The sequence below is a fragment of the Euprymna scolopes genome, chromosome 8 (genome assembly GCF_053919585.1).
Source record: "Euprymna scolopes isolate OS-2025 chromosome 8, ASM5391958v1, whole genome shotgun sequence".
Taxonomy (NCBI): domain Eukaryota; kingdom Metazoa; phylum Mollusca; class Cephalopoda; order Sepiida; family Sepiolidae; genus Euprymna; species Euprymna scolopes.
Window position 1 is genome coordinate 56,435,693 of NC_136489.1, and position 16,433 is coordinate 56,452,125.

A 16,433-nucleotide genomic window follows, 5' to 3' on the forward strand; every position below is an offset into this window, starting at 1 on the left:
CTCTGGAGATATTTCAGTAGCAAACTCGTTTTCTGATTCTGTCTCGTTTGTAAGACAGTCTTGTTCAAAATGTTTGGCCAGTTTTGTGATGGAGGTTGCTCTGTTGGGTTTGGATTTTATGAGCGTATCAAATATTGCCTGGTCCTCACAATAGTAGCACAATGCTTATGATCAATTTCTGAGAGGCCCATACCTCCTGCTCCTCTGACCATATACAGCTTAAGCAGACGCTGAATTTTTGTATATTATTCTGTAGTGTCAATATTATGCACATTTTAGTGTCTAGTCTGTTGGATGTCCCTTTGTGGTCAGTCAACAATGTCAGAACCAGCTGATGCAATATTTATCACTGGCATGACTAGTTGGTTAATAGCAGTTTGTAAACTGTTTTAAAGATTTTCCTTACACTGCATATACAGTAGCGTCCAAAACTTTGGGACAAAATTTTCAAACCTAATATTTGTTATAAATAACAATTGTGAAAAGTTGAAATTTTGACAACTGGTAATCGTTATCATCCATAATAACATACTAAAATTTTAATCATTTGCAAAGGATAGAAAAAGAGTTATAACAATTATTTATTTTCAAAATAGGAACGTCCAAAAGTAAGGGACAAAATTAAGAAAAACATGTAAATAGCTAAAAACAATACAACATACATGTAAATCAATAGTTAGTAAATGAGTCCTTGCTCACAATGACAGCAGCAGAGTTTTGGCAAAAAAATCAAATCAGTTCTTGACAATCCTCGATACTTATTTTAGAGCATTCTTCTTGAAGCTTCAACCACAAATCCTCCGTGTTAGTGGGATTTCTTTCCATAACTTTCACTCCTAAGGTCTTCCAAAGATTTTCTATTGGATTTAAGTCAGGACTTTGCGGTAGCCAATCCATAATTTAGAAATCTTGCTCGCTTGTGACATGGGGCATTATCTTGCATAAAGGTAGCCCTATCGAAACCTGAATTCTGTATGATGTGCACAACATGATCTTGAACAATGTTTTTATAGATCTGGGCGTTTACACGAGTTTGTAACCAGACAAGAAGCGTTGTACCTTTGCTAAAAATCATTCCAAATAACATGACGCTTCCGCCCCAAACTTAACAGTTTTCTTAGTAAACTTTGCACTTAATCTTTCACCAATACGTCTCTTTACATTGTTTTTCCATCATTTCCAAATAAATTAAAACTTGGTTTCATCACTGAAAAATACTTTTGCCCAATTTTCATTTGTCCAAATTACATACTTGTTTGCAAACTCTAATCTCTTCTTCTTATTCTTCGAACTAACAAGTGGTTTCTTCCCTGGGGTTCGATTAAACAGCCCTATTTATTGCAGTCGTCTTGAAACAGTCTGCCTTGACACATTAGCACATAAGGTACTATTCACAACCCTTTTAATTTTTGTGCGAGACTTAAAACGGTTCTTTAATGACATATGTTGCATTATTCGATCTTCTCTTGACGAAGTTTTGCCGGGTCTGCCGGTTTTAAAAGCACTAACTATTTTACCAGTATCATTGTAGGATTTAACAACCCTGCCTACAACACTCTTGGGACGTTTCACTTTCTCTGAAATCTCTCTAATGGTGTGCTTTTCCTTGTGTAGCTTCACAATAGCTTGTCTCACAGAGTAATCAGGTCTTTGGCGTTTCGCCATGGTGCCGGCTGATGCAATATTTACAAATGACTAAGTAAGACTTATTCTTTAGAGGAAATCAAAAAATGTGAATATAGCATACTGTTTACATTGTTTTCTCGATTTTGTCCCTTACTTTTGGACGTTCCTATTTTGAAAATAAATTATTTTTATAATTCTTTTTCTATCCTTTGCGTATGATTCAAATTTTAGTATGTGATTATGGATGATAACGATTACCAGGTGTCAAAATTTCAGCTTTTCAAATTCGTTATTTCTAACGAATATTAGGTTTTAAAATATTGTCCCTTAGTTTTGGACGCTACTGTATATTCACTTCAAATTTTTCTTCTCATCTTTACATGATGAAATCCATGCCAAGGTATTTGTATATTTCCTGCTCTTCTACATCCTTGATGTCAGTATCTCCATTAAGCTGTATGTTTTCTGTTTTGACCTTCTTCCCAGTTTTGATGGAGCACATGATGAGGACAAGTGTGGCCAAACAATTTGGATGCAAACAACCAATCAGGTTCTATTTTATATCCTGCTTTGTGGCACCTTTTGCAAGTACTGGAAAACATGCCATGAGTCAATTCAAACCATTGTGAGTTAAGTTGGAGAAAATGAACCTGTTGAGAATCTATTGAACAGCATTGTCTGGTGAAGGGATGGTCGAAGGCAGGTTTCATCATCCCAAAACATGTGGCACAACGGATATCATTTGTGTAGTGCCATTCCAACCACAAAAGGATTTACTCTTTTGCACACATAATGAATATTGACTTCTTTATATTCCAAGTAAGGCATATTGCAACTGAAAAATAGCGAGCTACTATTATAGGGGCCACATTTATAAGGGTCAATCTTGATGATGAGTTCAGCACCAAGATGTTTGTTAGCATTACATTTAAATTTCAGCATGTTTATAAGGTGTTTGTTTGGAAGAAGGATCTAAAGGCAGGCTTTTCAAAAACAAGAAACTATCAAAGTAGAAAACCTTTCAGTCTATAGGGACTTCTACAATTGTAATGTGATAGTTATGTGTTAACCCTAAGCCTAACTAAAGTCTTGCAAATGAAGGAAAGAAACTCTACTCAGCGTTTTCTTTTCTTTTATTTATCACTAAAAAAAGGGCATTTATTCATGGTACTTTCTAAACTACACTGCATCTTAGTTTTACAAGTTTCTTCCTTTGCCATGTGGTTAACAAAACTCTGCCATGTCGAACACATACTTTTTCTCCTCCCACATCAACACGTCTGCTTAAGTTCTGTCGCCACCACACAGGTTTTTCAAATCTCCTTTGTTGGCACATGCTTAGTCTCACTGGAGCCGCCCATGTGGTTCACGATCTCTTTCTGCTTTTCTTTCCCTTCTCTTTCTTCACTATGACATCAACTCATGTCACAACCTGGTCATTTACACGTGTGAGCTGCTGCCGCTCCTACATACATCTTCATAGCTTCGTTACACAATGAAGGGGTGGGATTTTGATGCTGGTTGGGTACAAATGCACTATGTTCCTTGGAGCACATTTTGTGGAAGTACTTGTAAAACAATCACACTGATATGACACAGCAGTGATGGGACAGGAGCAAGAGCTTGGTAGACAGTGCAGAACGAATTAGATGCTGGTGCAATACGCCATCTCAAGGATCTTGTTTCTTAAACTACAGGGGCTGTTCCGAAAATAAGGTCTCTTATATTTAAATTCAAAAAAACTAAAACTTTTAAAAGCTATGAAAAAAAGAATTGTACCATTAAAACGAGCAACCTATTGTGCTTCATAATCTGTTTTCTACAGAGCCACTACCATTCTCAATGCACTTCTGTCAGCGATGAATGCTACCTCAGTCATAAGTCTGGAATGCGTTTTGTCACTCGTATATCTGAAGCCATTCTAAAATCGACATTCTAACCATCTCCTAACAGTGCTGATGTCAACTATATCAGCTTCATAAACATACAACAGGTGCCGGTGAATGTTAATCGGTTCAGTTCTTTTCTGCATGGACGAATGCAATGATGCATCTATGCTTCTGGCACAGGTCCACGACAGGGATTGATTTCTTAGTCTGATGCTGTCAATATCTGTAACAGAGAGATGAAACATTCAGGTGATTAATACAAAAGTTCAGTCATCATAACCATGCAATTTGTAATCCTCTCTCATCTATTCAGGCAGAATAAAAAAAAATAGAAAGCATTACTTTTGGAACATCCCTTGTAACTTATTTTTAGATTCAAGATTAGCAGACTGCACGGTCTTAAAATATACATAAATATATTTTAATTCATGCAGATTTCTTTTTGTAGATTATCATCCAACCTATAGTAATGATTTCAAAAGTTATAAAAAAATGCCTTCGGTACCATCCGCTAGAATCAGAATCAGAACACTTAGCTCTCCAGCCTTAGTTGTTATTTATCTCTGCAACGTCGATATCATCTGAGCTACCGATAGATGGCTATAAAAGGTTCAAAATTAAGCGACTTTGAGCTATGAATGTTTAATTTTATGCATATGCAAAAGTTTAATAGTCAATGTTTACACATCGTCGTACTAAATTAAAATGTATAAACACGTTTGTACATATGTCATCTGTGTATACACTATCCTGAATAAAAGCAAATTATATTTTAGAGCGATCAGAAAACTTTCTGAATTTATTTCAAATGGTCTTTCTAGGAGCTACCTAAATCCTTTAAAAGCCAGATATTTTTTTCTATAAATCAGTGGAATCCAGTTAACCTGAATCTATGGATCGGTGTTGCTGGACGCCCCGCCGCAGGCACTCATTTCTCTCCCCTCACACATGCAAACATTTAACAAACACACACACACACACACACAATTCGTTATATTGTCTGTCAATCTATATAAAATTTATTCATTGAAATATTTCTAATCCATCTCATTATAATCTATATATTAATAAGATAGCGTGTGTGTTATTTTCTGTGTCACACTTACATCCGGGTCGTTTAATTGTTATGTACTTCCATTTCTTGTCATAAATAATTTTACCAAGAATTCTTCATAAATTTTGGTTTCAGTTTCGATTATAGCTGATGGCACTCGAGTAATCTATTTTTTTTTATAAATAATTTTATCAAGAATTCTTCATAAGTTTTGGTTTCGGTTTCGATTTCGATTAAAGAAACTCAAGTTATTATATACATATATTTTTTCATTAGTTTTTATTTCAGTTTCGATTCAAGCTAATGCACCCAAGTCATAAAATCACAACTTTATAATATATAAAAATCGATAGAACATTAACTGTATAATAATATATATGAAATCTGCAAGAATTAAAATGTTATATTTAAGCGTACTTTATGACTGGGCTTTGCCAGGTGTCCATGCTAGCTTAGATAAATACTTTTGCAGTTTTAACAAAAAAGCTACAATAATATCAGAGAGTCTCCATTTACACTGAACATCTGCAGGATGCTAACATCAATATATTACATATGAATGAGTCCCCTGGGAATTTCCACAGGTCCCGCTAGTATTTTACTAATACAATAAAAGAACATTGACTCTTGTAAGCAACTTTCAATGAGTTAATTTATTTAATTGAGCAGAGAAGTTTTGAATATGATTTTCCTGACCCCTGAAACTCATAACTCTTAATTAATCAATTCAGACTTCTCAGCTAAAAAAAGAAAAAAAAACATTCTATGTTTTTCCTATTGCTGTAAACTTCCATTTTAAGCATACATAAAATATATCTTTTGTCCATATATGCCTTAACTTATTGTTCTGTTTACTGTATGACGTCTCTCGTTTTTCTCACATTTGATTATAAACCCTGCAAACCTTCTTCACTGAAAATATTTCTCTAAATCTGGCGTATCCCAAAATACTTTTCCCATTACAAAACACCCTGAAGTAAAACCCCAAAACTAGCATGAATGCAACCCTAAAATCTGGTGACCGACTCTCTAAAAAGTAAAAGCAGGAGTAATGTTTTATTTGATTTACACTGCCATGGTTAACTGTTTAGTGTTTTGTTTTCAATTTTGACCTCTTAGCAGCAATTTTTACCGGTCAAAAATTAAATCGAATATATGCTACTGGTCCAAATACTCTAATACATCAAATGTCAACTCTATAGACCAAATATTTAGAGGCGTTTAATAGACTTTTCACACACACACTGGCAAGGTCACTTATATAATTTACTATTATATAAAAGAAACTGTGAGTTTGTTCTCTATGGACTTAGAAACGGCTGGGTCATTTTTTTTTTTATTTCACATGAATGTACTTATGTGTCTGACTGTGGTCTTACATATCAGAATGCCTCTGATAAGTATTGAAAATCGAGAATTTTAAAAGTCCAATTAAAGAAGACTACCTAAATCAGGCAATCCAATCAATTGATTTGATATAAAAAAAAAAGTATGGTTTTGATGACAAAAGTATAGCAGACTAGAACATTTGTTGATCCTCTAGAGACGAATATTGGCTGAAGAGAGCTTGATAAGGATACCTTAAACGGGCCTTATTATCGGGCTTGAAACCGACGGTACCAATGATCTGTCTCAACTAACAACTTTCTGTACACAAAATATAAGTACGCTCTTAAAATTTGGATTTTCCTTTTAATTGAGCACTCTGCTGGAATTCTTTTTCCAAAAAAACTAATCATATATATATATATATATATATATATATATATATATATATATATAAATAAATAAATAATTCCATGTGCTAGGTTTTCATCTTAAATTCTATGCAATTATGCAAAATGTAGAAACTATGCATAAATAGAATTCAGCAATTCAGCATAAGATCAAATAAGCAGTCATAAAAAATAATAAATTAATGCTCGTTTTTCAAAGGAATATGCAAATTGATTAACCTTCATGTAGTTGCTCGCATATCTATGACTAAGTATATTAATCATGTTGACACATTGGTTCTCATCAGATCACCAAAGCCGAGCTAGTATCAGATGGGTGACCATTTGGGAATTCTAGATGCTGTATATGCTTTCCACTTATCTCGGCATTTGTTTCCAGTCATCCTGAACCTTCACTTGCCATTATCATATCACTGTCAGAGCGAGAAAAGAAAAACTCGACTTTATTGGTATGTAGATGAATGCAATTATTATTGGACACATTACAACTGTATATGCATTTTTTTGTTTTTAGTTTTTTCCTAATTGGATTTAAAGATTTTAATAAATTTTGGACAAGAGTGATCTCCCTTGGACTGCGAAATTACAACTTTAAATTAAATGCAATTTTAAATTGGTGCTGTTAGAAGAAAAATAGTTTTCAATTTTACGTAATATTTGTTTTTATCGTATACGAAATATTTTGATTGTCGGTGATTAAAATTAGGATGGTTTTCATCTTTTAATAACGTTTTCAGTAAATGGGAAAGTTTAATTTTTTTACAAAAATTAAAACAAATTTTATTTATTTATTGGTTTGTCTGTTTTTAAATGGCATTTCAATTTACGAATACTCTTGGGGGAGGGGGAGAATGAATCCATTTATAAATAGTAATGGATCCAACACATCGATGTCTGAGAGATCATGTGATTACTCAACTGGGGCTAGAAAATATTTGTGACAAAAAGAAAAGTATTTAAACTTTAGGTGGGGGTGGAAGTCTAAATTGTCTAAAGACTATTATTCGTAAGTTAGGATTTTCTTATTTGGCAGAGATGTGATGGCGTCACCCCCACCTCGGGTTTTAATCATGAAAAAAAAAAAGTCTATAATTTCACTATCCAATGAATGTCAAATGTCAGCATGTCAAATGGACATTAAATCGAACATGATGATGATGTTGATCTGTACAAGTTGACAATTTTTGTGATTTCAAACTATAATTAGATCACTGAAATGGTGCATATGAAACGTTTTTTGATGATCACATATAATTTGTGTGTGTGTGTGTACATGCATGCATATATATATATATATATATATATATATATATATATATATATATACCGTTACACAAGAGTTACAAGTAAAAAATAATTGCTGGAAAAATCATTTCAAGTGTTTAATGGAGAGGGAATAAAAGAAATAAGTAACCACCCCATCCTACGTCCGCTCCACTATCTGAAATTAATTTGAAAAGAAACCTTTGACTTTATGCCCATAATGAGGCATTTTCTTTTTTTATTTAACTTGATTGAAATGTTGTTATATGAATATAAATGCAAACACTTGGCAAAGCATATTTTTTCAATTTTATTTATTGTGGACTATTATCCTCATCTTTTTTTTTTAGTTGTTCAATAATGAATTCCAATTAAATAATAAACATATTTTTTCATTGTCATGCTCTAAACATAAGAAACAGATTTTTTTAGATCAATTGTTGAGATGATTGATAATTTATATTTGGATTATTCAGACGATTGTTCTCTTGAGTGTTATTTTCAAAATGGTTTGGTCGATGTCATCTCAGACATTCTTCAGGTGAATCTTGTCAAACTTGGAGAATCTTTTTATAGTTGCACGAAATTTCAGATGGAATTCTTTATTTAATTCATGGGTGTTAGAATGCAAGGACCCATGGTATAATGGATAAAATACTTGCTAAAATTTCGTTATAAGTTATACTCTTCTGAAGATTGAACTATCAGTTCCTAGCATGAGCAACACTAAAAAATACAAGTGCGAATTACTTCGGACTTCTACTCAGTCATGGCTTCTGGAACGAGAACATGGTACCTCTGTGGATTAAATAAATGGTTTCGTTCAAAATTCTATTCAGATTCCCGAGTTCAACAATACAGACCTGAAAAATTTGACTGAAACGTTGTGCAAATAACACTCAAAGGAACAGTAGTCTGAATAATTCAAGAATTTCTTTTTTTGTCTTTTTTTTTTTTTTTTTTTTTTTTTTTTTTTTTTAGTTTTATTATTTCCTCACTGTCATCTTTTTGTTGCTGGTGGCTGGAGCTGTGACCGCTTTTTTGATGAAAGAAAAATTCAAAAGAAAATTAACCGACGTCATTCAGGAAAATATCATTACCCGCTACACGTATGATGACGATGCAAAAAGTATCATTGATTGGTTCCAAGAACAAGTAAGTTTGGCAGGGGGAGAGGGGGTAACGAAGACAAAAAGCACAATCAAAGAATAAAACTGGTTTAACCAATTAAAAAATGTCTTCTGGTCATACAAAGAAATGCCATGATGAAAGATTTTTTTTTTTCTTGTTCTTATCATGAAAAGACTTTTTAGTTTTGGATAAGTTTTTTTTTTTTTTTTTTTTTGGTTACCAAAAATCGATTATGGTTAAATTTTTCTCCTAATGCAAAGAACACCAATTTTTTTTTTTTTTTTTACTGTTATTGTGGATTTGTATTGTTTGTATTTGACTGCTTTTATCTTTGATTTTGGTCAATATAACTTTCAACTTTCTTCAGGTATGCTTTGTTGTATTCTGGGAAATCTGTATGGAATTTCGAATGAAATCTTTTATTTAATCCACAAAGGTTGCTTGTTCTTGTAGGCCAACAATGACCGGATAGAAGTTTTAAGGAATTTCTAACACCGTCAATCACCCAGGCTAAAGATTGAACCTTTATCCTCCAGGAGAGTACCACTTAGATTATTACTTTCTGGTGCTATGAGATCGGGCTGTGTGAAGATACTAGCTTTCTGACCAAAAATGAATTAAGCATTGTTTTTTTTTCCTTTTCTCAATCATGTTCTGCAAAGTAAAAAATAAAAACAAATTTCCTATACAACAAAAAGACAAACCAAACACGATGAATAAATATTTAAAGATAGAATTAGAAGAGATATAAAAAAAATTGAAACCTAGAAACTTTTTTCAAAAATTATTGGATTCAACCTTAGATAACATGAAAAGGATTGATTTTTTTTTTTTTTTTTTACTTGGAAGTCACCACTTATCAAGACCCGAAAGCTACTTGAGGATAAGGGTTAATGAATGTAAGGTGGTAGTGTAGTAATCGTTAATGGTGTAAGTTGGGTAGAATTTGATTATTTATGGGAACGGTTCAACAAAAACTTGTTTACATTAGATTTGAAAGCTACCATGTTGTATTCAACAGAGAAGCAGGCCAGTAGAATAGTGTCCCACAGGCGGGCAATTTTAGAAAAGAAGCTCTGTTGATGGAATCTGCATTTAGATTTAGGCACAGATAGAGAGTGGGGAGAAGCGTATATAGTGGTTGTAGTTAGTCTAGTGTTTTTTTGGGAAAGTGTGGCAAAATGGGGGGGGGGGCATAGATTAAAATTCAGTCGAGCACCTGCCATGAAAATAACCATAGAGCAGAGACAGGCTTGCTACGTCTCTTCTGTGAGAAGAGGTTGTAGGGAAGAGAAAAGTGCATCACTTACTAGGTTTTGAAGCTAGTTTTGTACTCTATCAAAGCTGAATAGGGTGTGCTGATCAATTTCTGCCCTGATGTGGCAACAGTACTCCATTTTAAGGCATACCTGGGTCTTATACAGATAGAGGATTGCATAGGCAGTGAGATACCTACTGGAGTGGTAGAGTGATATGCCGTAAAACAAAACAACCAAACTAAAACATACTTGCTAAAACGTGAGAATAACATCTAAGATGTCAGAATAATTCAAATACAAATCTTTAATCCACATCTCAAAAATTCTAAAACATGTTATTGGTATTTTTGAATGCTTTTATTTGTAATAAATCTGAAATTACTTCTTCCATGAAAATAATTTTCATTATCAGCTAACCCTAATCCTAACTCTTTCAGCAAAATCAATGTTTTTCTTATTTGTTTAAAATTGTATCAATTTTTTTTTTTTTTTTTTTTTTTTTGTAACAATAAATATTCACACATATGAAATATTTTTGTTAATCAAAATGAATGCCACTTTATAAAATGTATTTAAAATTGTACTGGATGATATAATTTTATTTTGGAACAATTCATTTTTAAATGAGTAAAGTCTGAATTGTTACCTTAATGACATAGTGACACCAATCACCATCTCAATTTTTGTGCGTGCAACATATTGATTCAAATATTTTTGCTCTTTCAACTAACTATTTGTTCTGTGCTATTGGATCAGGCTATCTGAAGATATTGGCTTTCTGACTTAAAATGCACTAAACATTAATGGGGTTTTTTCTTTCCCTTTAAAAAATTCAATCATATTTTGCAAAGTCAAAAACAATTTCTTAATGCCAAAAAAAGAATGGTCCTGGATATGACCTGAAACTATATCCGATGGTGAGACTCCAGCTTGCAGGCTTTGGGGAGTGTGGAGCCACCCTTTAATTACCATTGCTCCCAGGTCCACTCTGACCCAGAGTGGTAGTACTTGTTAGGATCCCAAGTATGGGTTAAATAGAAACGGACTTGAAAAAAAACAAATATATTCTATTAAAAAATTGTTCTTCAAAATCACTGGATTCGGCATTGAATAACCTGAAAACGATTGATATGCCGTAAAACAAAAACAACCAACCAACTAACCAAAAAAAAAAAACAATAACAAATACCGTGAATAAATATTTGAAGATATAAAGAACTTGAAGTGTGCATTTTTTCTAAATTTACTGGATTCGGCATTAAATAACTTAAGAGTTATGTTGTAAGACAACAAACCAATCATTTTAGAAATTTAGATTTTTTTTTTTTTTTTTTTTTTCAGTTGCGATGCTGTGGTGTAGGTATGAACGGATATAAAGACTGGAATCAGAATGAATATTTTAATTGCACGAAAAAAGAAAAGAAAACCCAAATGAGCACATTCGCCTGTTTTGTGCCCTATTCATGTTGCAAAAGACCAAATGATATCAACGTAAGTTTTTAAAATACAAACATTTTTTCACTCAAAATAATTCAAAGGAAAAAAAAAACATTGTTTCTAACAAGAACTTAAAATGATTTAATTTTCACACAAAAAAAGGCATAGAATTTATTTTTTCAATAAAACATCCAAACGATAAAATTTGCGCGAGCCTTTTCAAGTCTCACACAAAAACACACATTCACATTTCAAGCTATATTACTTGTCACATACATACGCGCACACAAACATATGCACCCACGTCCACACACGTACATATATTCACGTTCGCGTACATACACTCACATTTACGTGTATATACACACACGCTAATGTACACAGATGTACTCACACATGCGCACACGTACGCACACAGATGGACGACGTCACTTCCTTTCAATGGAAATCCACAAAAAGCTAACAGACTGTACATACACATTCTCACTCTTTCTCTCTCTATCTACTACTGGTCCCTGAGAACACCTTCGCGTAGCTGACTGCTAACTGATGTCAACCTTCTATCTCTTTCTTTGTCTACACGTTGGACTATCATTCCCATTTTTCACTATGTTACTCACTTCTCTTCCCATGCGCGAACAAACGATAGTGACCCAAACTTGAGATGAACACACATTTCCTTTTCTTTCTACAACACCAGTCCCGCAATGAACGATGGTTACACCCATGCGGACATGAACACATGTTATATCTAAAACATTCATTCTTTCAACAGTAAATAAACGACACGTTTATCTTATCCATCAATTGAGTCTTTGTTTCCTTCAATTCCATTCGTTTCATTATTCTTTTGTAATGGGATTAGGATTTATATATAGCCTAGTCCCCTTTAACTTTAAAACAAGAAATTCGACATGACGTGCACTTCAGTCAAAATTCATTCCTCTGCATTATTTCCTTCAACTTGACCTGTCACTTTGATTTTCTTAATAGTTTTTTTTTTTTTTAGCTTTAAAGAAAAACACTAGATTTTAAAACAAAATACAAAAAATTAATTGCAGGCCCATTTCAGTTATTGTGAAAATGCTCTTGTATACAACAGCCCGTATACATTTTTTAACTCAATTCAAACGTATCTAGAGGAAATTTTCCTGAAATATGATACAACACTTCCATTGAACCACACTGATGAAAGTAAAAATAATGCAATGTTAAAAGTATTTTTTATTTAAATACATATACGAATATATTGCATTAGTAACAAGTGAATCTGCATAGTTTATTTCAACAGCGTCTTAATTTGTTTCAGTTTGTCAATCCGTTACACCTCTGTATTGTATTGCTTTCTATAAATTATTTTATACACACTAAACAATGCTTCAAGCAAACTACAATAATTCTTTTCTTCTTTGTTACTTGAAGTCTAAGAAGAAATGAAAAATTGAAGTAATAATGCTAACTTTAAAAGAAAAACATTTCTCTTATTAAAATCTTTAAATGCAACATACGCTTGCTTTTATTTTCTTGTTATCTCCATTTTAAATTATTGCTGCTGTTTGACATATATCAAAGTCGTCTGAACCAAGATCATACATCGCCAAATCTCTTGATGGATCAAAAAGCCTTTGTATGCCAAATTGATGAAATGCGTACAAAAATACAACTAAATGTTGTCAGCACAAACAGCAAAAATAGCTGAGCAAATCATACAGAAGTCTGAGCACCGTTTGATTAATTCAGTCCGGCAACAAAGGAATTTGTTTAACAAAACCCACAATTCCAGTTTCAAACAAAATTTTTTTTCTTTGGAGGTTAAATTAGTGCCAGTTTTCAGAGGTTAAATAGCAGGCTTGCGAAATGAGATTTTTGCTTGTCCAAACCCAAATGTAAATCCTATTAGCAAGCCAATCAGCATAGCCCAGTTATAAAATATGCTTAAATATAATATTTTAATTTATGCAGATTTCGTATTTATTATTATAGAGCCAATTTTCTATTGATTATTATATTGTACCAATATATATAGTTGTGATTTTAAAAGTTAAAAAAAAAAAAAAATGACCCAAGCGCCATCAGCTAGAATCAAAACCAAAACATTTTGTGCTCCAGTCTTAGTTGGACCTTTGTTAGTGGTCACCACTCAACCACCCAGAAGTTAACTACTCGAGATATCCATTAGAGATAACAGTTAGTGTTTATTCAATAATCTCTGACATTACTTTTCTCAACTAGGTTTGTTTCAGCATGATTCCCAAATGCTGTTGTAATTATTTTATTTCAAACCAAAAAAAACTCTCTTGGCTGGCCGGACTCCAACAAGATATTTTCAATTTGCTTTGCATCACGCCCCTTCCCTTGGTCAAGTATCTATCACCTGCACCGTCTGCCATTTGTATGCACCACCAAAACCTGCAGTCAAACGCATGTTTATTGTTTACAATATAAGATTGAGGATGCAGAGGAATGATCAATGAATTTGAAGTGTGCATCTTGATGTGTTGATTCTGACTCTCTGCTATTAAGAATGAAAGTGCCAAGATTGAAGTTGCCTCTGCATTGCAACCATATATGGTGGTGTGAACCTGTTGAACAAAGCTCCGGTTAAATAAAAAGATGTACACGCATCTTAATTGAAAACAAGAAAAAAATCAGAAATACTTGCAATGACTCGTTCCAAGCTGACCTAAAACAATGGCATATCAAAACCAACACGAGTTTCATTGAGAAAATTTTGTGCTGCCATGGGCAACATGCAAGCCATAACCTGATGTGGAAGATGTTGGTTAAACGAAGAAGTTTGTCGATATAAATCAATTTTGCTCTTGTTTTGCAGACAATGAAAATTCAAGACTTATTTATGTGGTTAAATTTCCAAGCTTTAACTCTGGAAGAATCCACTCGAACATTGTTGAATTTTTTTATTTTCTTTTTAAGTCAACTATTATAACAAATATGACATTGTCCCAACTTTAAAAACATTTTTTTAAAAACTTTTTAAAAAACTTTTATTCGCCTAAGAAAACATATTTCCACTGACACATAAAGGGTCGCAGATTTCAGGGCCAGATTTAAAGGGGCATCCTAAGTGGGGAGTTGTGCATGAAGATGCTTTTTCAAATTTTATTTAACTGTCAGCATGTTGGTATAGTCTAGAAAACTGAAAGCAGAGAAGAAATTCCAAAAGCAAGCAAGGAAAGAAGTTATTAGAGCAAAAATGTTTTTAGCATCTGAGGATCTCTACAGTGAATGGGTGGAATCTTGCTACTAGTCAAGTCGCTCGGAGGTATTTATTTAGTACAATGTATAAATAGAGCACAAAATTTCACACCAGACCGACTTTGTAGCTTATGTACTGATGATATTTTAATTTTTGCCGATTGTGACATTGGTTTTTCTTTCAATTTGTTGCCTGAAGATTTTTTTTAATTTTCTTAAATTTTTCCTTTTCCTAACAGGAACAACTAAAAAACATCATGTGTGGAGCGAATGTACTGGAATTACCCGTAAGAAAGTCTTTCACTTTTTAATTCATTGTTTCGACTGACGAATCTCCCTCCCTTTAGAAAGTTCTTGATAAAGTACAGGAACATATTTGTAATTTGATTGGCTCAACCCTTCTGCACTGCAACCTCTCACACACGCGTGATGTAGCTGTAATTTGATTTTACCCACATTTTCCTCTTCGCTTCAACCTCTCTCTAACAGATATGATGTTGCTGGTCTCCGTCATTTTTATAAATGCTATTATGGCATGAGTTTAGAATTGTTTCCTTCAATCCAGCTCGTTTGACTCATTGGTCTAGTGGTCTCCACCTAATAGCTGTTTTAATACCACATACAGCTTCTTATTCGAGTAGCTTTTTATCAAGAATTAGCTCCTTACAGCAATACTTGCTGTAAGGAGCTAACAAGAATAAAATCTATCCATCTACCACCAGTTTTTGGTCCCCCCCCACCCCGATTTATCGGAGAGGGACCTATGCCTTGTCTAGGGCGATTTTCATAAAAACAAACCCCCCCAAAAAAACAACAAACAAAAACAACTTATAATAGCATCTGATCAATTTGCTTCAGTTAATTTATTTCTTAGAAATTTTTTTTTTATTTAATGTTGGGTGATGATCACTTATTAAGCAAACCTAATGTAGAATTTAACACGATATGGGAACCAGTAATTATAAATCTATATACCGATAAAGTTGAGTTTTTTTTTGTTTTTTTTTCCTCACTTTGACACTGATATTAAAAGCATACTTTTTCTATTTAAAAATTATTAGTATTTATTTGCTTCCCAATGAAAACAAAATGTGACACACGGTCGTTTTTAATGTGGGAGAAAACAGCTCCCCTCCCCCCAAAAGGCAAAAGGGACACTCTGGTAGGGACCAAAAATAGTAATTGTCTCAGTATAGAGGGTTTCCCCTCCATTGACCGAGACAAATTAATTTAAGTGTAGCATCAGAACAGATACTACACTTTGATCTTGGCCCGAATATGGATATGCGAGTGACTTCATGAAAATATGAAAATTAACTAATTTGCATATTTCTTTGAGAAAACGAGCGTTCATTAATTAATTAAATTATCCATTTTTAATGGTTTCTTATAAGATAATTGGTTTCATTTAACTATTATGGTTAATTCTTTTTAGGCATAGTTTTTACATTGTGTGTAGAATTTAGGATGAAAACGTTCTAGAGAGCATCCTATATATTAAAGCCACATCCGAGCTGGTGCATCTTCCACCAGACTTTCATTCTTAAAAAAAAAAAAAAAAAAAGTCTCAAATCTAATAGGTCCCACACTGTCGGCCAAGCTCCAACCTCTGTCGCAATGTCACATTCCTGTGCTTGTTTTTAATGTACTTTGCTCTGATGAACTCATAGCACTTGTGCTCCTCTCTTGACATACATACCTCCGACTAAATCGAGACTGTTGAGGTTCTAGATGCCGGAAAGCTTTCTACTCTAATAGTTTTTCCCTTGAACTGCTAGGCTTTGGAATCCTCCCCCCCATTTTTTCATGATTTCCTGACTAT

The 16,433-nt window shown here is 33.4% G+C and overlaps 1 protein-coding gene across 3 annotated transcripts in view; it reads left to right on the forward strand.

The window, feature by feature from the left end:
• The window catches only part of LOC145283579 (tetraspanin-33-like), a 115,150-nt gene that overhangs the window by 58,513 nt on the left and 40,204 nt on the right, over positions 1–16,433 (forward strand). For 2 of the 3 annotated variants that reach the window (XM_080132497.1, XM_080132498.1), the window contains exons 3-5: positions 8,550–8,723; positions 11,300–11,449; positions 14,851–14,898. In XM_080132497.1, coding sequence (XP_079988623.1) covers positions 8,550–8,723; positions 11,300–11,449; positions 14,851–14,898 — 372 coding nt within the window. The remainder of the gene's footprint in view (positions 1–8,549; positions 8,724–11,299; positions 11,450–14,850; positions 14,899–16,433) is intronic. The other variant, XM_080132499.1, reaches the window with a different exon arrangement.